The 20,703-nt window shown below is 38.7% G+C and overlaps 2 protein-coding genes across 7 annotated transcripts in view; one reads left to right on the top strand and one right to left on the bottom strand.

Moving 5' to 3' along the window:
• Nucleotides 1-14,181, top strand: part of CDK17 (cyclin dependent kinase 17) — a 97,942-nt gene extending 83,761 nt beyond the window's left edge. For all 5 annotated transcript variants that reach the window (XM_054188552.1, XM_054188586.1, XM_054188578.1 and 2 more), the window contains 11 exons: nucleotides 245-359; nucleotides 890-984; nucleotides 1,801-1,863; nucleotides 5,062-5,185; nucleotides 6,203-6,323; nucleotides 6,863-6,960; nucleotides 7,252-7,357; nucleotides 8,131-8,173; nucleotides 9,368-9,458; nucleotides 9,690-9,767; nucleotides 10,749-14,181. In XM_054188552.1, coding sequence (XP_054044527.1) covers nucleotides 245-359; nucleotides 890-984; nucleotides 1,801-1,863; nucleotides 5,062-5,185; nucleotides 6,203-6,323; nucleotides 6,863-6,960; nucleotides 7,252-7,357; nucleotides 8,131-8,173; nucleotides 9,368-9,458; nucleotides 9,690-9,767; nucleotides 10,749-10,786 — 972 coding nt within the window. In that variant the 3' untranslated portion in view covers nucleotides 10,787-14,181. The remainder of the gene's footprint in view (nucleotides 1-244; nucleotides 360-889; nucleotides 985-1,800; nucleotides 1,864-5,061; nucleotides 5,186-6,202; nucleotides 6,324-6,862; nucleotides 6,961-7,251; nucleotides 7,358-8,130; nucleotides 8,174-9,367; nucleotides 9,459-9,689; nucleotides 9,768-10,748) is intronic.
• Nucleotides 14,182-18,279: 4,098 nt separating this feature from the next.
• Nucleotides 18,280-20,703, bottom strand: part of ELK3 (ETS transcription factor ELK3) — a 41,510-nt gene continuing 39,086 nt past the window's right edge. For both annotated transcript variants that reach the window (XM_054224758.1, XM_054224750.1), the window contains one exon: nucleotides 18,280-19,913. In XM_054224758.1, the coding sequence (XP_054080733.1) occupies nucleotides 19,815-19,913 (99 nt within the window). In that variant the 3' untranslated portion in view covers nucleotides 18,280-19,814. The remainder of the gene's footprint in view (nucleotides 19,914-20,703) is intronic.

Consider the following 20,703-nt stretch of genomic DNA (forward strand, 5'->3'; position numbering starts at 1 on the left):
CTGACTTCTTTGGTAGCTCTGTGGTGTATAACTTTCCGTGTAATTTTCAGAGTTGTTGAGCATACGCATCCCTTGTGTCCTCTGTGTGTAGTTTTACATATATCGAAATAAGACAATGTAAAAACTATGCATGTCCAAAATGAAACCAAACAGAACCTCAGACAGTAGTTTGTATTTTCTTTTTTAACTGATGTTTCAGTGAAGGAACAGCTTGTAGGAATTTCCTTCTTTTTCCATTTCATAGGGTACTTACGCAACAGTTTATAAGGGGAGAAGTAAATTGACAGAGAATCTGGTAGCTCTGAAAGAAATCCGCCTGGAACATGAAGAAGGAGCACCCTGCACAGCCATAAGAGAAGGTGATAACTTCTTTTTTTCCCTACTTAGAATTTCAGGTGCTTCTGGATTTCTTTTTGACCAAAGTACTGTTGGTACTTGGAAATACATAGGCTACGTGGGAGATTAATGGAAACGGTATTAGTTTCCATGGGGAAGATTTTAATCTAGACATATTAAAGAGTTAGTGTTTCAAATTTATTTACTTTGTGGGGGGTGGTTGTGTTCTAAAATGCAGTGTTCTAAATGGATGGTTTTATACTGAATTAGACTATTCTTAGTGAATAACTTTCAAAATACCTTTTACCAAAAGACTACTTCTGCCTGAAATGTATAATTTAGGAAATACTTAGTTTGTTACTTAAATGTCTGTTTGGTGTTTTGATTAAATACCTTTCTTATTAACTTAATGTATGTGAGTATTATGTTCTTAAAAATAGCTTTTTAATTTAAAAAAAAAAACCAAATAGCTTATCCATATGAACTTACAGAAATGCATTTACTGCTCGTGTTTTGCACTTACTTATTTTATACTTCCAATTCTCTTTTGCAGTATCATTATTAAAAGATCTGAAGCATGCAAATATTGTTACATTACATGATATTGTGCACACAGACAAGTCTTTGACTCTTGTTTTCGAATATCTGGTGAGTGCTTAAGCAACTTGAGCTTTACAGTTTATTGTTTCTAAGTAACATAGACATAAAAAAATTCTCTACTGTTTTTAAAAATACTGGGACTGTTAAGCTGAAAGTGAGAAAAGTGTATTCAGTTCTTAAATTGCTGTAAATTAATAAATACTGTTCTGATCATTTCAGAGTTTCGTTAATAAAAGTTAGTGGTGATCTACCTGAGCAAGCTGTCTACTTGTACCAAAATTGTTAACTGTAAAAACGCATAATCACACCATTATTCAAATGATGTATTTTTCTATTATGACACAACTCTCGCAAGTTAACTAAGGAAAAAAGTATACTTCGAAATAAACAACACGTTCCATCTTTTTTAACAATCTTTTCAAGCAATTGTCCATTATTACATATCTCACTGGCTCGCCTCTTGCATTGTGGACTGCTCACTTTCTCACTGAAGCTTTGCTTAATGATCTTTTCGTATAATAAACCAGAATATATGAGCATAATAAGAGGGATGACGAAAAACTCTTCCAGTGTAACTGGAGAATGTAGCGATTCCATAAAATCATAAAATACTGTACCACACACACGATGGAGGAGAAGGCAATAACAAGTAATGTTGCCTGAGATGACGCAGCTTGCTGGAAAGCATGGAGATATGTATATCCTCTGAAAAGCCAGTTTTCTGCACATTTACGTTTTTTATCATTGAGCATCTTTTGCAGAAGACTCAGTTTTCTGATTAATATTTCACTTCTAACAATAAGTAATATTCACGTAATCTGTTGTCCGCAATTTTATTGAACAATGCCGATGGTGTTTTGACAGGATAAGGATCTGAAGCAGTACATGGACGACTGTGGGAACATCATGAGTATGCACAATGTAAAGGTGAGTGTTTTTAGTGACAGTGACTCTCTTCCAGCTTTCCCTGTTCTAAGAATTTTGGAGAACTTAATCATCAGGAGATACATGGTTTAGGGCTTTTTAAAAAAAATAAAAATAAAAATAAGAAACTTAACTTCCTTTTTGACCTTTTGACCTTAACTACGTTTAACGTCAGATGGAGTCTTTCCTTTTGGTTTTGAGGGCTTTTAAGTGTTTAAAGCACCGAAAACAGGAGATAATATAACTTCATATGTTTTCATTCTCTTTGAAGCTATATATTTAAGATGAAAATTTCCTAAAAAAAGAATACATTCATAAATCTTTTTACTTCCTCTTGTCCTTCCATTATTTTACACTCGTTTATTAAGTCTGTAGTTTGGTATATCCTCAAATCAAATTTACATGTGCACACTGAAGAAAATGTAGCCTCAATCATGAATGTGGGTTTGGATGCCACTGCCTACCACACAATTAAGAAATTAATAATACATATTTAAGAATGAGTGATATTAATCTTTCCATTAGTAATAAAATGAAAATTATTTTCTGTAACGTTTATTTGTCTGTTCCTTTTAACTGTGGCTGGGCCAGGTCAAGTGATTCAGTTTCCAGTCGGGCCTGCTGAAACTAACTCAGGTTCAAGCGTTACCTCTCTCATAACATGCAGGTCTGGATTTGGAAAACTGGAATAACTCTTTATGTTCTTTAATACTTACGGCTTTATAAACAAGATTCTAAACAGAGGACGGTGCAATTTGGAAATGAGTGAGGTTGTCGGAGGAGGCTGGGTTACCAGCATCACCCTGCTGTGTTGCAGCCTCTGCTGTACTGTACCTTCAAAATCTCTTCATTGAGCCATATATAATTCATATAAGGGATGTTATTTATATGGTAGATGTGTTTGAGAAGCTCTTCCATGCCTCTTGAAAAAAATTAAGCTGTGATCCTGAAGAACAAAACGATGAGTGTGCAGGCGTGGTAGGAAAATCACTTTTATTCTTAACAGAGTAGCGCATAGCACAAATGTGGTTGACAACACAATGTACTAAATGCTGTGAAGTGATGGGCTTTGCGTGCGTTCCAGTAGAGTTGTCATCCTTGTTTTTGGCTTAGTTGCATGTAGAGGAATCTGTTCTTAGTTGAATTGCGTATGGAATTCAGTCTAGATATTGGGTACTCTTTGGATAGCTTTTTTTTAGTTTTTATTCTGTTGTCACATAGTAGTAAGTATCTCTAGGGAAAGACATTTGCCCTTAACCTACTCTGTTGCTTCCTTTGAGAGTCTGTAAAGGGAAATTCTTTAATTTGTATCTACTTCAGAGACACAATAAAAAACATAATTATGCCTGTGTTTTTAATTAACTATGAGTTACTAACTAGTGCTTTAAGCTTAAAAAAAATAAAAGCTGTAAGTGGGAAGCTGACTCTTAAAATAAAGTGCAGTGAGAGAAAGAGCAGAATCTACTTGTGGTAATCCAAGCTAAGCAGAGGAACTGTTTTTCCTTGTTTGCCTATGGTTTAAGCGATGCCCTAAGAGCAGATTTCGATGGTCAGTACCTTTGGCACTGGGAAACGAGAACAGCTGCTTAACTGCGGTAGCTGTAGGTGCTTACCTTACAATAATGGGGGGGGTGGGGGGTGAGTCATTACTAACATTTTAGAGACCTTGCTGTCATCACTCCCTTCCCAATCCTCAGCTAATTTTAGCTTTTTGAGTTTCAACAAAACAGAGATGTATAATATAAAGATATGTGCAATCTCTGCAGGTATTACTGTTTCAAACAAAATTTTGAGCTAATACATGTCGTCCTGTGCATTTTCAAAAGGAACCCTGACGACTGTGGTGAAGATCCACAATTTCTGTAGAATAATCTGCTTTGCCTCTTGACTAATCCTTGCAGTCCCAGTCTGTACCCCCCCCCCACTAGAGATGGCTATAGATTTCCACAGCAGTCCTGTTAGTATCACTTGAGATTAACGACCCCTGCAACAGTATGGACATGAGTAGATGGAACAGAACTTGCTGCTTCTCATTCTGCTCTTCAAAAAAGAAAAGGAAGGAAGGAAGGAAGGAAGAAAGAAATCGATTCCAATTCCTTTTTTCTAGAACAGATAAATCCCACATAAGCAGACTGAGAACAGATGGATGTAACTACACCTGCTGTGTATTTGTCCAGTTTACAAAAAAGAATTCAGTGGTGTCACCTGGTACAAAAATAAACTGATGTGTTAGAAGATGGTCATATAAAAACATTCTAGTGTTTCTCCTCAAGAGTCCTGTTACATGCTGAATTTGTCACATTGGTAAACATTGCTTTCTGTAATGCTCTGTATTTTTTCACTGTACACTTGATCACCTATACTGGCTGAGAAATGTTGTGTGGTAAACGCCAACAATGGCTACCCAGAGGTCCCCATGTTCAAGATCAGACCTTTCATACACATAGAAGCTGCAAAATAGTAGTTCTGAATGCAATGATATAGTAAACTCACTTGGCTGCCCTCTGCTAAACCTATATCTTCATCCTTTACTACTTTTATGTCTGTATATGTGCAGCATTAATATGCGTGATCGAAGTTGCTTGCTTGGCTTGCCGTTCCAAAGGACTAAAATAAACCTGTGTGTGTCAAGGTGAGGGGATGAATATAAATGCCAGAGGCAGTTGGGCTGTTTTAGTAATCCTTGTTTCCCCATTTCTGCATGTTTTGTGAGCTTGTGAATCCAAGTGTATTTTTCCAATAGCATGCCAAAATGTTCTTTACACAGTTTTGCACAGTTGTAGAGAAAGGATGCTGAGCTGCATTTTCAGAAGGGATTCTGTGACAGAAGGGGAACTTGAGTAGTCAGAGACAATTGCCTTTAAAGACATTCGTGTGGGGAAGAACATTGGTAAATGCTTACTTAAAAATAAACAGCCCTGTAGTTCTCTTCACTTAAGCAGAAAAAATTGCTTTTAAAGTCTTTGTTGTAAACTATCGTGTTAAAGCAGTGTGTTAGCATAAAGGGGTTTAAAATCTGTGAACTATAATGAAGATGTTCGAATATGTTTATATGGTAAAGTAACTTACTTTTTGAGAAGTATTTGTGTCCTACTTAAAATACAGAGGCTTAACTCCACAGTGCCCAAACGGTCTGTTATAGTCATGTAATCTGTAGATTAACCTTTTAAGTCTAATTTATATAAATGTTCTCTTTTGTAGCTATTTTTATACCAGATTCTTCGTGGTTTGGCGTACTGTCATAGGAGAAAGGTATTACATCGAGATCTGAAGCCACAAAATCTACTAATCAATGAGAAAGGAGAACTGAAGCTTGCAGACTTTGGTATGGCCTGAAATTATTCTGTAATAAATGTTTTCTTCACTCAGCAAAAGAGCGGCATCTTTCCTTATAAAGGAAAGATGAGAACATCGGGTCAGTAGTGAATTTGTGCGTTCTCAGGTAGAAAATGAAAGTCAGCCTTTTACAGGATATTAGTAATCAAAGTAATATATGTATAGGTCGACTGACTTGTGGTTTGAAAGTAGTCTTATAGCGTCCTTTGAAATTGGCACTTTGGAAACTGGCAAATTGGAAATACTTAAGGTGGAGCTCAAGTTGCTTTTCCTAACACTCCAGAGTCACTCCAAAGCAGAGTAAATGTGATGGGAGAGAGAAAGAGTCTGTCCACAAGCCAATTGTCAGGTGTTACTCCATCACTGATACACCAGGTTCCTTTGGGACTTCCAGTAGAGTGGGACATTCACAGTTTTCTGTTATCTTCTGTGGCAGGAAGGTCCTTTGAAAGTTGTGCTACCACTGGTTTTTCCCCTTGTGTGTGAATGAAGGTTGCTCAGAAGATTGCATCTCACGTGATAGACCTCAATTTTATTGAAGATATTACTGATAAACTGACAGTGTTAGGGTGGAAAACCCCTGCTGATCCAATGCTGATTTGGTCTGTTTCCACCATTTCTTTATTCATTTGTTGCCTTCTGCCTCTTGCAATGTAATTCTCAAATTTAAATAATTCAGAAGGGTTTTCACAGGTGGGAGGTGTCATATTGACCTAATGCTTTGTTGTTTTAATGAAATTTATAGGATTAGTCCAGGTTTTGATCTGTTTACCTCCTTTCTATACTTAAAAGTGCTGATAGCGAGATTGCTGTCAATACTAAGAGGCAAATAACAAGTTGTAGAAATGTATTTATTAGGGCTTTTTAATGAACAGGGTTCATTAAAAGGGAAGGTATTTAGCAAGTATAATAAGGTTGATTTAGCTCTTGAAAATTCTTTGTGAATTTCATGCAAAAAAAAAGATTTCAGCAAGCTGCACATGACTCTATTTCCCTTTTTATCAAGGATTGGCTAGAGCGAAATCTGTTCCTACAAAGACCTATTCCAATGAAGTTGTCACGTTATGGTACAGACCACCTGATGTTCTCCTCGGATCTTCAGAGTATTCAACTCAAATTGACATGTGGTTTGTATAGCTTTGACCAATTTAATTTTTGTTCTCAGTCAAGTTGAAAAATGTCAATTCTTTATTATTACATAGCAGCATTCAAATACTCATCCTTTTAATTTTTGAAGGCTACAACTGAGTTAGATTTTTGGAAAAAGGGTTGGCAGACAAGGAAGATGCTTTTATTTCTCTGGGAAAATGCAGAGTACTTTTTTATTGCTTAGAGTAAGCAGGCATTAGGCCCACAGTGTTAAGGAAAAAAAACAAACGTTCTCCTAATGACACGATAATGTGGTATTTTACTATGAACTTTAATACAATTGATAAACTTGACATCAGAAGGAAGAGGATACAGCTATGACATAGGTTTTGTTTAGTCTTTGACAGTTCTTTTGTTGCTACGTTTCTTTCAAAACGTTATTTTTAATAGCAGCGCAGGGCTAACAACTAATTTAATAATTTGTTTTAGTTGAAGAGAAACCACAGAAGTCTTTAAGAGCTGAAAGCTTAAGTTGTTGGATTGTTTCTGATTTATCTTTTTCTCTGTTTCTGTAAAGGGGTGTGGGATGCATCTTTTTTGAAATGGCATCAGGAAGGCCTCTTTTTCCTGGTTCGACGGTTGAAGATGAACTGCACTTAATTTTCAGACTTCTGGGTGAGTGTATACTTTTAGCAATAATGTTAATGCTATACGTCTTTTCTTCAAAACGCCTTTTCCACGAGAACTGTAGATCTTTATCCATAAACAAAGATATTTTACATTGCATTGTAATTAAGGTGAATGAGTGTACTCTTGATGAAAAATGGTTGAGCCGAGTGCCCAGCTGAGTTTGTACAAAATAGGCTCATTCTTCCCTGTTTAAATTACAGGATTAAATGCTTATTTATGTCAAAGTTGTTTCTTTACATTTTTTTAAGTTGAATTTGTTGCTTTTTTTAAATGCAGGAACCCCATGTCAAGAAACATGGCCAGGCATTTCTTCCAGTGATGAATTTAGAAACTACAACTTTCCAAAGTATAAACCACAACCCCTCATCAACCATGCACCAAGGTACTTTTGTGTTTTATTAATAGAAAATCTGCATCCCTGTGGCTTTGCATATTTGTAAATGTGAACATTTTTCCAAGTATGGTCTGCTACCAAAGGCTGGAAAACTACGGATCAGTTGTTATTACGGGCAAAGCAAAATCCTGGTTCTACATGATTACTTTGTCTAATATCATTCAAGGTACCACAGCTCCGTAATGACCTGTAGAACTATAAACTACAATTAATAATTACTGCATAGTAATAGTATTGACACAACACTTCCTAAATAACCCAAATTCTTTTCTGTTATGTAGTAGGCCCGTGGTTAAAATGGCAAGCCTTCCTTCAGCAGGCTCTTGAAATTATTCAAGAGGAATTTGAAGGGTCTGCACAGTTACTAGAAATAAACTTTCTCACAAAGACTACCACGTTTTTTATCGACTCTGAAGAAAAAGATCTAACATTGTGTCCTTTAGTAAATGAGTAGTGTTAGGCTTTAAAAAATAAAACCGCGGTTTTTGCTAAAATAAGTGATCCGGGTCAACCTAGTAAATCACGATCCAGAGCTCAGGTTTTGTCTGTCCCCAGTGTGTTTTTCAAATAGTCTTGTTCTGAGATATTGGTACTTGTATGTGTACACGTTAACATGCAGAAAAGTTCTTTAGATTACAGTATTTCCGTGTTTAAATTTAATTTTCAGGTTTGATATCATTTAAGTCGGTTCCTATGCAGTTTTGCTTTTGTAAATATAGTTCAATAACTGTTTTAATTTTTAAAAATATTTTTATTTTTAGGCTAGACACGGAAGGAATTGAATTGATAGCGAAGTTCCTTCAAGTAAGATGTGGTTTGTGGCTTTACTTTATAAAAGTGCAAGTTTAGTTTTTTAATATATTATTTACAAAATGTATTAGAAGCTGTAGTGTCTGTTAGATCTATCTCAATATGGAATATGCAGCTGAGTCTGCAGTGGATGATAGATTTGGGAAGAATGGCAGTTTTGGGAAGCGTGTGTACTGTAAGAATTTAAAACCTGATGTTTAATTATTTTGTTTGTTTTGACGGAATTGATTTCTTCTCTTACTACTTTTTGTAAAAATAGAATTGATTCTATGTTAGCAATTCCCTGAAAAAACTAAATCTCTTGTGAAATACAGTATTAAAACAGAACTTTTAAATACAAATATTAAATTTCTGCAACGATGAACTTAGTAACTGCTTCTCTAGTAGTAAGGTATAACATTACTCTTTGATCTTGCAAACTGTATTCAAAAGGTGAAGTGGTATGTGGGTTTAATCTTCTAATCAGTATTAAAAATGAGCCAGAAGCAAGATGGAAGGCCAACTCTTAAGTCTTCAGGTAGAAGCAGAAGCACTGTAACTTCATGGTGTTAAAAATTCTTAGTCCATAAGGTGGAGCGCAGTCACTCTGCTTTGCAGCCCGTGATTTAAATTCTACATCAGGTCTTCATCTGTTTACACGCTGTGTCAAAACAGAACTTGCAGTCTTTCTTTGGACTTTGTTCTTATTTGTGTACACCTTTTTAAATGTCTGCATTGTTGTCCAAATGTCCACATATGCCAAGCAGGAGACATTTGAGCACAGATTGAAGACCGTGTTGCCTAAAGTTCCATTTTAACACAAAATGCTGCAGCTTAGTCCGTCGAATTAGAAAACTCGTGTAAAAGCATTTCATTGCAGTTTAATATTAGAACATAATGTAGACAAAAGTCTGTCATCTGATCATCGTTACATCTAAAAATAAAGATTAAGTGTATTTTTGACTTGCATCAATTTACAGTAGTTATTTTGACTATTTAGCAAGCTTGTTATATATTGATAATACTGATTTAGATAACATATGTTAGATTTTCATGTGTGAAATAAAAGTAATGAAAACAAATTTGTCCTGGCTAGTTGGCGGGAAATATTGAGCAAGTAGAACTCTGTTTCTCCCTTTGATGAAATCACACGATACAAAGAGTTTTTTAATGAAAACCAACACACTTTGTTTCCTTTTATGTTAATAGTATGAATCGAAGAAGAGAATTTCAGCAGAAGAGGCCATGAAACACGCATACTTCAGAAGTCTTGGAACAAGAATACACACTTTGCCTGAAAGTAAGAGGAATAGTAAAGTAGCAGAGTGTTGTTGAGCTAGTACATTAAAGCTAAGTGCATTGGTTAAGGAAAAACTCTCAAATCTAATCTATTAAAGAAGTCTGGTATATTGACTTAAATATTTGGGAATAGGAAACATTTTTTTAATCTAAACTGTATAATTAAGTAGAACTTTGTTCAATAAAGCATCATTATGTTTTGATACGAATTGATTTCTTTTTTACATTCCAGGTGTTTCAATATTCAGTCTAAAAGAGATTCAGTTGCAAAAAGACCCTGGCTTTCGAAATTCCACTTACCCAGAGACAGGTACGGAAAGCTCAAGATTTTCTCATACCTGTAAACGGAATGCTGTGCCAGAGATACTGGAAAATACTTTGTTAAAGTGGTCTGTGTGGATGTACTCAAACAGGTACCAGGAGTGATTTGATCAGATTCCTGTAGAGACATAAAAGCTAAATGCACAGAAGGAGATGGTTTTTACTAGAGATGGGCGGAGGGGCTGCTAATTTGATAAAGTCTTGGAGTTTCAAACCATTGCTGTGTGGGTGTTGAATGGTGGCAAAGCGAAAAAAACAAAAAAGATGCAACAAGTGCAGTTAAAAGAGAGATGCTGATATTGGTTTAAACACAAAAAGAGGATATTCTCTCAAAATAGACACATCACAGAACGATAGGTTTAAACACAAAGAAAGGGTATTCCCTTGAAATAGTAAGATCACAGAATGATAGGGGTTGGAAGGGACCTCTGGAGATCATCCAGTCCAACCCCCCTGCCAGAGCAGGGTCACCTAGAGCAGGCTGGACAGGAACACGTCCAGGAGGGTTTTGAGCATCTCCAGAGATGGAGACTCCACCACCTCTCTGGGCAGCCTGTCCCAGCGCTCTGCCACCCTCAAAGTAAAGAAGTTCCTCCTCATGTTTAGATGGAACTTCCTATGCTCAAGTTTGTGCCTGTTACCTCTTGTCCTGTCCCTGGGCACCATTGAAAAGAGCCTGGCCCCATCCTCCTGACACCCACCCTTTAAGTATTTATAAGTGTTGATAAGATGCTCCCTCAGTCGTCATTTTTCCAGACTGAAGAGACCCAAACCCTTCAGCCTTTCTTCATAAGAGAGGTGTTCGAGTCCCCTAATCATCTTGGTAGCCCTTGGCTGCACCCTCTCCAGCAGTTCCCTGTCCTTCTTGAACCGGGGAGCCCAGAACTGGATGTAGGTAGTAACTGAATACTCTGAATACTGTGTTGTGCGAATGCTTCCATTTCTTACTGCGGTCCGTGTTCTGTTTTAGGACATGGGAAGAACAGAAGGCAGAGCATGCTTTTTTAAAGTGGGCGATGCAGAGTGGAGCCCAAGCCTATCCTATTGATCAAGGACTCGGATCTGAAGGCGGTGCTCTCTGTTGGTGGACTTGGAATCGCAGTTTGTCTACACTGTCCTCTTCACAGTGGAGTCTTTTTATTTCCAACCTGCAGATTATGTTTTTATATTTGTTGTCACAGTGTGACAATTTTTTGTACAGTTGGTTTTAAGGTCTCCTCTGCCACTAGAGCCAGTAGGTTACAGCTGTTGATGTAACTGTAGCTGCAATTTTTGTGCAGGACTGAGAAACACAGTGCATTATTTATTGCGGAATCATTGCTGCTAAATAACTACTGTCTGTATAGTTAACACAACAGTTCCATGCCTGAAGAAGTTGCAATGGCTTTATAATATGTGAATGCATCTGTTTCTCTTCATAAAATGTTCTACTGCTGCGGGGTTTTTTTGTATTTCTTAAACTGCAGTGTTTCCTGGAATGTAAACATAGCTTTGCTTGGCTATAGGTGAACCATCTTTAATGCTCTAAGTTCATGGCACTTAATTCCTTATTTGACATTGGAAGTATGTGTTGAAGTAGTTGAAAAAATTATAATGCATATTATGTTTTTGAAAAGCACATGGTGTGAAAGTTGATTCAAACAAGTGAACAGTAGCTATTATTTGCTCTCAGATCCTACGTTCGTTATTGATAAACCAGAGCATGGAGACTGGATGATAAATTTTGTCAGGCTTCCTCCAGCGTAAGGTATTTGCACATTATGGTGCATATGGGGCCTGCAGAAACAATGACTTGCAGAAGCAATGACTTTTTTACCTTGTTTTTAACTTAGAAATACAAATAGTCAAAAGATGATTCATATGCGTTGGACCCTGGCTTACTTTGGAAATTCAGAATCTTTTCATTACAGAGGAACAGGACAACTAATTACAAGAACATGGGAGTAATGTCACACTTTTCCCACCTTGTTGCTCTCCCATTTCTGCATTATTCACTTGAAATCAACTGGAAAGATGCAAGATTGTACTTGATAAGAACTCACTATGCTACGGAGCTTTTACAATGGGAACTTAGAGAGTTTTTCAGATCTTAGATGTTATCTGTTTACCAGAGATAGTAAACATGTTACTACTATGCTTATGCATCTCAGTGAGTATCATAAGTACACCCTTGGTGATGGTTACAGTATTTTTAAGCATTTGTGTTCACCTTTATGAACTTATTCGTTTAGTGCATCTTAAAGAGACTGTAAATCTTTATTGGTATATTTTGAAATGGTCATGTAAATCTTTGGCTGGTATATCATGAAAATAGTCATAGGTAACTTAATTTTTCCTGACATTCACTGTAAAACATTCAGGGGTCCTACCATTTCTGTTCAGGAAATCTTGTAGTTTATTGTTATTTAACAGTATTAAGTGAATTTTTGTATATTTCATTTTAACTTTATTTGTGAATAGTGATTGTGGCATGTTTGGGGGTGTTTTATTAATATTTCATTGATACTGGTAAATTTGAATTGGGATTTTTTTTCTTTTTTTTTTTTTTTATTTTCTGGAAGAGAGAAATTCATGTGTAATGGTGACTATTGGACCACTACTGCTTTTCAGCATTTGTAAACCGGTTTTGCGTTAAATCTTGTAGACCTAACAAACTGCTGTTATTTCTAACTGACCGACCTGTATTAATATTGTACTTTTGAAAGTATAAATATTATGTGGAATTCTTTGGTTTTGTTTTGAAATTTATAATAACAAAGGCCCTGCGTTGTTAAAAATACAGACTAAGTGAACTTGCGGTTCTTGGGGCATTGTTGGAAACGGTTTAGCTAGATCTGTGTGTTGTGGGGAGTCATCGGATTTAGCTTTGGCCGCTTGTTAATTTATGCAAACGCAGAAGCGGTGGCAGCGAAAAGGTAACGTGGCTCATCTGCCACGGGGGCCGTTCAGGATCTTATCGTTAAACGTGGTCCACAGTCTGATTCTCGGCAAGCCGGTCCTGCGTCTCACACGGGATCAGAAGTCTTGCCCAGGTCTAGGAGCGTAGTATCCGTGTGGGATATCTGCGTGGGTCTCCCGCTGATGTCAGCGGGAGCGGTACGTGCGTGTCACAGGCAGATTTGGCACTGATGGAAAAAAAACCCCCTTTGTCCTGAAATAGTTGTTATATATATTTTTTATAGTTGCTACGGATCTGATCTAGATTTTATACTGGTTAACTTTGTAGGAAAATACGTTGTAGGACGTGATGGTGTTGAAGAAAGAGGTCTCAGAAAAACATCTCCTTTTTTTTACAAAAGTAGTGAAGATGTAGAGTAAATGTTCACTGTGGATAAATGTGGGATTTAGCCTTTCTAGAACAGTAATATTTTATAGGTCATAAAAGAACAAGTAATAATGTGACACTAATGAGTAAAGGACTTAAAGGTTTAACTGGTAAAATGAAGTGCATTAATACATTTAGAAAGGGATCAGCTGCAGCTAACAGAAGGAGGTTTCCATTTTAAGTAGGAATTCAGCTTTTTTTGTTACAGATGAAAAGATCTTCCATAAAATTAAAGCACTCTGTTCGAAGAGAGACTTTTTTTCTAAGGGCCTACAAGCGAATTGGTTTTCTTCATTAGGAGGTAGCTTTAAAGAATGCATTGCTTAAGAAACTTGGCATCTGTGGTCAAGCCAGGTTTTTTCCTTGTCTATAATTGAAATTCCTGCATCAGCAGCGACAGGTCCGTGGCAGCTGCCCGTTTGGGGCGGTAGTCAGCGAGGCTGAAGTTGCTGGGCATTTCTCCGACATCCTTTTTGTGCAATTCAGTGTTCTGCCTCCTCTCTGACAGCATCAGGCACTACGGACTTGGTTGCACTGTCCCCAGGAACTGCAGGGAGCGTTGGCCTTTTTGGGAGAAGACCTCAACCCGTGACAAAAACCAAGCAGATAGTCGCTAAAAATGGATGGCTTTCAAGATGTGGTGTGACAGCCTTTGGTTGCAGATGAGCGATGAGTTAAGGAGAAACGGCCTGCAAGTTGTTGCTGATTTTAAGTAGTTCTTTTTTGGAAGGTACCGGGTGTTATCCCATCTGCCGCAGGGTAGGAATGCCAAGGTGCGTGGGTAGGTGCGTGGAGGAATAAGGTGGGTTTTTGAAGGCAGGGAGGAGGCAGGTGGCCACAAGGTTGGGCACACATGAAGGTGGAGGTGGAAGGGGAGAGGGGGTGGGTGGAGGAGACGGGGATTCGCAGGGCAGGACAGGACAGAAGGGGCAACCCAGCTGCTCAGCAATGCTCCAGTGGAACGTGCATCTCCACACGGCTGTTATTTGTGTGCTGCTTTACCCACAGCATTAAGTAGCCAGAGTGTATCCCTGAATTGGGCAATAAAAGTTCAAATAAACAGTTATTAAAGAATCGACACGCTTTGTATTTGCAAATCATTTGAAAAACTGCGAGGTGGCGCTCTTTGGGCTGCTCGCTTGGGCTTTGCGCATGAGTTTGTCCATTTAATAAAGGTACATTGTTTCTGTTTTGCAATGTTAAGACAGAATTAAGGTTAAGAATACATTCGCTTATTGAGGACAAAATACATGAAAGGTGCGTTGTAGATATCCCCAAGCTAAGTATTATAAACCCAGGAAATACCCAGAATTAAGGTCAGAGTTGAAAGAAATCCAAACACATGAGGGTATGGAAATGCACGGCTGTAGCCTGTAGTGACACTGAAGAAAAATTAGGATTTACCTTGTCTGTGACAACGTGCGGTCACAGACATTTGGTCATTTTATCTGGTCACTAAGGGGCAGAGTTGAAACCATTTGTCCCAACTTGTTGGCACCTTCCCATACCTTTTTTTTTTTTCCCTTAGTGATGTTTGGCTTTGAAACAAATGCCGCATTCTATAAAATTTCTTAAATTTGGGCAGGAATTTGAATGCTTCCTTTTTACAGATTTATTTTTTTTTCCATTTCTTTTTCCATTTCAGAGACTGGGCTGTTAGAGTTCAAATGCTACTCTTTGGCCTGTGTGTGGGTCAGCAACATCCACGTCAGACCAGTCTGAGATGCTGACAAGATGAGAAATACAGATTATAAATCACAAAGGAAGCACTCTTCGAGTGTTTAGCTAATTAGTACGTTGTAAAGGAAGCTCTGGCTGGACAGGTAGGATGATTTTTAGAAGTATAAAAGCCAAGTAGATAGGTGGGCTTTGTAATTCCTGCCATGCAGCCTTTCCATCTGTGGAGGAAACCACGCTCTTGTTCTAGGCCACAGTGGAAATTTGTCAGACCTGGGATTAGAGTTCAGCTGTTCTAGATTATTTTTTTTTTAAATCTTTTGTGTGTGATTTTCACTGGGCTGTGCTGCGCCTCTCTCGTTAACTGAAAGAAAAGGATTGATGTCAGTGGAAAAATGTGCACGTTACAATTTTCCATTATTTTCACAAGTTTTCTAAAATCCCTTAACTCATATTTATAAATTCTGTAATTTTGGAGCCAACTTAAACTGTGAACGCACACACATGCACGTACTTACTGTTGTAAATAACCGCTTCATTTGTTGTGCCGGCTGCATCCTCCAGAATCGCTTAAGAGGCCGGCCTCCCTGAGCCGATGGCTTTTATGGTCCTCATGAAACACGGGTCTCGTTCAGCTCAGATGCCGTACCTGTAAACGCATTTTTCCCCAGAGAGCGATGAAGTTCCTCCATTTGCTGCGGTGAGATCTTCTTGCTGATGGACATGCCATCGCCGCGGATGGCAAACAGGGGAGAACGCTCTTCCCTGTCCCTTCTCCAACATGTCCCGGTGGAACGCCTCCCTCCAGGCCCCGCACAGCAGCCTCAGCGCTGCCTGCTCCTCCTCTTTCACACCCAGAGCTTGTTTTTTCAAAGACTTCTCCCTTCCCCCCCAGCTCCTTCCATGTCCTTTTCCTTAATTTGCAGGAGGCGGCAGCTGGCCTGGAGCCGTGGTAGGAATAATGAGGGTACATTTATCCATTCGCACATCTTGCAGAGTGAACACCAACTGATGGGAATCTGTCAAGAAAAATTCCAACATCTCCTGGAGTCCTCTAGGATGCTTTTCTACAAACACACCCCCCCACCCACCCAAGGCAGACCATGATGCTGATTGCTCCAGAGTCCTTGCCCGCGGTTCATTCCTCTGTTTTCATTTAAATAAATTTATACTCCTCCTCACTAATGCTGTCAGTCTCTGTGCCCTCAAGACATAGGCTTGTACTCCATCTGTGTAGGCAGAGCGCTCACATATTAATTGGTAAGAGAGCTACAGTTTGGGGTTAAAAGGGATTTCAAAAGTTGGTGGTTTTCTGATGGCTTCGGAGAGGTATTCTTAAATCTGAGTGACCCGCGTTTTTTTGCCCTGCAGGATGTAGAGAGAGTCTCAAGATCAGAAGGGAACAGTGATGCCCTCACGTAAAAGACTACCTGTAGTCATTACGCCTTTTCTAAATTAATTTGGTAGTCGTGATGGCTTCTAAAGATGCTTTGTGTAGGCACAAGACCACACAGCCTCTTAATGTAGAGACTTGTTCTGTTAAAATGAAATGCTATAGTCTGTTTTAAAGGACCGTTTCCTCTTTAAACAGTCGTCTTGTTGACAATGCATTACTTCTTCGGTAGGCGTTTCCAGATTGGCAAGGGCCTGCCTGATGAGACTTGTTCTTTTCAGACAAAACAGGTTGTTCCTTGTTGACGTAATGGGCTGTGTCAGATCTCTCTCTCTCCGTCTGTAGTTGTTTATCACCCAGCGCTGTTCTCCCCACCTTGAAAGTTTTCTTCAGAACCGAGGCCGCTTACCTGCGCCACGGCAGAAGATGTGAGCAAGCTCTTGGCAAAGCTGCCCAGTAGCGGTGGCCCTACTGGTGGATACTTGCTTTTCTGCAAAAAAAACAATGTAAAGGTAAGCACGAAATAGCCCAATCGTGCACCCAGCCTAACTAATATCAAAAACTTTCTGTATTGTTGAAGCAAGAATACAGTGTAAATCTATCCCCAAAACCCCTCCAGTACGATCAAGTTGCAGCTGCTACCAAGAATACTGAAGGGAGAACAACTCCAGTTTTGTTCCCTAGGATTTGTTGTCTTGGAGCTCTCCATGCTGCAGAAATAGTGACACTTTCACAGCATTTATTTTACAAATGTTTATTTGTTCTTTTTCCTCTACAGTTAAAAAGATACCTGTTAATAAAATTCAACAGAGAATTACCAATAGAGTATTTTCTTCAAAGCATAAGGCATAATAATCTAGTGGTTTAGGTAAGCATTAAGGCTTGAGAGGCTGGACTTGATTTGTATAAATTCTTCCCAGTAGGAAGAATTTTTCTTCCACATAATTGACCAATTTGGAAGGCAGATCTCATTTTGACCACCTTTTTTTTTTTAACTGAAAAGTCAATGAGCAAAGAAGATGTGTTCTGTTGCTATTTTTTATTCTCTCGAAGATGAGAAGACAGCACTGCTTTCTTGTTTCTAGGTGTCTTCCCTTAAGTTTTACTGAATTTTCTCGGATCCTTTACAGTAATCTGTTGAAAGAGATTTTTGTCACAGAATTGCTATTTTCTGCTGTCTTTAAAAGAAAAACGAAGTCGCTCAAGGGGCGGGAGGGGAGGTGTGGGGGGGGTTGTTGAGGTGTGTGGAGCCTTTTGAAAAGAAACAAGTCTGCCTTATTAATAGTAAAACTTTGGAAAAGATGAAGTCACAAGAATCTGGATGCTTTTTCTTTTAAGAATCTCTGTCACACAGTCCCTCCTCCCATCTTCATCTGGGGTTTTTTTTTGCAGTCTGGTCTTCAATACCGCTTACTAAGTCAAAGACCAAATTTTGCGTGAGTTTCTACCTTTACTTTTTAAACTCATAGTGAGAAACGCTTCATTTCTATGCCGTGCTCTCCCGTTAGCTATGCTGGCGGGTACAAGGCGAGACTTTACTGAAGTAGGCATTCATACTTATTTAAGAGAGAGACGAGAGTTGGCTCTAGAGCGTGAATAATTGCCTCTCTGTAACTTAGTTACTGAAAAATATTCCATTTACCTGTGAGGAATCCGTTGAAAGAGAAATGTTTGACCTGCGAGCCCTTGTGATTTCACCTCCACCAGACCAGTCAACCCCATCAGGCATCCCCCATCCTGCCTTTTCTTCCAACCCGTTCTCATTTTACTTAGCATAAAATTTCCCTTCACTCATAAATTTTGTGTAAGGAGTTGCTGCTTCTGGTTTTGACTCCGCGGGGTGGTACTTCTTGGAGCTCTTGAAACGCTGAATCAAGCGAATGGCTTCCCGTGTGTTTCACTCTTTTTTCCTTCTATCTTGCACCTAATTGCCGTGTTTATCAGCACTGGTACTTCATACAGATACGGCAGGTTTTTATCCCGTTAATTACTGCGAGTGAAACTGAGGAGTCATTTTTGGTTGTGCAACCCAGGAGCCTGCGGAAAAATCCTGCTGTCTTTTGTCAGGCTACCTCTGCCCCAAAAATGGCTTTTCAACATCAGAACTGCATTAATAAAATGTTTATTTAGCACCTTTCAGGTTGAAGGATCCAAAAGCACTTTACAATTAACTACACACACATCACTGAAATGCATCCAAACAGAACATCAACAGACAACTCGCTGCATAAATTTCCAAAAGAACGGACTTTTGACCAGCCGCTTGGCCAGAAAGCAAAGTAGAAGCTCTAGTGACCTGCAGCAAACAGGATTCTGATTTGGGTTTGGTTTTTGAAGGTCTCAATCTGAAAAACCTACATGGTAAAGCTGCGTTCAACCCGATTTAGCCACCTCAGACAACTGAAGAGTTGCATCAACCCTGCCAAGATTAGGATCTGTGGTGCCAGGGAGTCTGGCCTAATCCTCACCTGACGTTCAGATGACTAAACCATCACCTCAAGGTAGAGGACATACCCGGTAAGTTCAAGTTGCAAGTATATAGTAACACAGTGCTGGTTTTTAATCCAGAATTCAGATGTTTATACATAAACATCCCGCATGTACAATATGCCTCTTTACGAGCACCAGGCATTAATTTACAGTCCCATAACTTTTCCAGCTTTGGGGGAAGGGGAAACGCAACCTTCTGAGCTTTAGTAGCTCGAATAATCTTTCCGGGGTAAGTAGTAGAAGGCACTTGGCACGACTGAACAAAGCACCTGGAAATTCTCTATGGGGAATGATCCTCATTCCCTGGGAGGACAGGGATACCTGCAGTCTTTCCAGCTGTAATGTCAACAGTTCGTAAGAAGTAAAGGCCAAATAAATTCTGAGCGACGTCTCCTTGTCTACAGAAGTGTTCTCAAATGCTGGAAATGTCTCGTGGGTCTACACAGCCCAGCTCCTCCCTGTTGCGACTCTGCAGAAGAACTTGGGCATAAACGTATAAATGTGGCTTTGTTACTCCTAAATGCATCTCCTGACTGTAACGTTGGTTAGGTTTTTCACTTCGGCAAAGAAACATTATAAGGCTATTTTTATACAATTTGAAAGCACTTAATACAAAGTTACATGAATACACTGCATCATATGGCCTACCCGTGGAGAAAATACTGAAATACTACCATAGGGCTCTTCAATACTAGTTTTGTCTTTCCACTTTTTATCTTAATACTAGAAAATATATAAATCATTTACATGACATTATGCAAAAGAAGGCACAGCCGGTTATAGTTTACAGAAGCACAGTGCATAATATGCAGAAAAAGGGATTAAAAAGAAGCTTCACATCCTTATTACATACATTGTTGCAATCCATTAAGAAAAGTACTTCATCAACAACAGAAGTGTTCAACACTTGAGAGCTATGATATAAAAAAATTATAATTCATTTAATGCAAAACAGATTTATATATATATTTTATATATAAACACTGTTTAAAAAATGCTAACATAATAAAAGTAGATTATCCATGTAATGAAAAGTGCAAACCGAAGTAATAGAGGGTTTCACAATGTCCTTCTCATGACACAGGAAAAAACTAGACCATAGGAATGAAGTGTTAAATCCACCAATAAGTCCTTGGTGCGATGAGGTGTCATCAGGATTTCTGAGCGTTCGGAGAAAGCAGTACTGGAGAGGAGGCTCCATCCAGACTGGGGAGCGGCACTGGTATGTGACCGTTTAGCAGAGTTGGAAACTGTTAAGAGGCCAAAAGGTAAAAATTAGTCTTTATCTCCGAGCGTTGAGCCCAGAAGCACACGCATTTAGCATTAGCAACCGACTCCAGACGGTTTCAAGGCTTGTCATTCCTATACAGGAAGATACACACCAAATGCCGGCCTCAGCCGTTAGGAATGTAACATTGAGGATGAAACCTGAATAATTTGGAAACGTACAAGGATGTGTAAATCTATTATTGGCTGTATTTTATATAAAAATTTCACATAACAATACATCTGTCATCACCCTGGGAAAGTGACTACTCTAGAGCGACGTTTGCCATCCATTCTGCTTCCAAAAATGCTCCTCAGTCTACAAAATATTAATTAAAACCCGTGCTTTTCATCTGCCCTTCATAAAAGCTAAACAGGGAAGAGCTTTGCAAAAGTGAAAGTTGAGATGTAGTTTTAGGGCAGGAAAAGTACAATTGGGAATACAAAAGTGGGGCAAATTACTCTCGAGTAATTACAGTTTCTCTCTGTAATCACTAAGAAACTGTAAATTAGGTATGCCGGATCATTCAGCGTGTGAAGCAGAATACACCGTAATTTAGTATTAACCTTCGACTTCTGAAATACTGTGCAAAAACTACTAATTCAATACACAGGCGGCGTATTCCTAGTTCGTGATCATCCTGACTGTAACTTCCCTGCGGTGACGTGTAGTGGCTAGTTCTCTAACATCTGACCCGAGAAAAAGGAAAGCAACTAGGTGGAATAAACTTGCTACTGCATGAGGCAGGAATTATCCCAGTGGTAAATACGGAT

This window comes from Rissa tridactyla, chromosome 1 (genome assembly GCF_028500815.1).
Source record: "Rissa tridactyla isolate bRisTri1 chromosome 1, bRisTri1.patW.cur.20221130, whole genome shotgun sequence".
Classification (NCBI taxonomy): domain Eukaryota; kingdom Metazoa; phylum Chordata; class Aves; order Charadriiformes; family Laridae; genus Rissa; species Rissa tridactyla.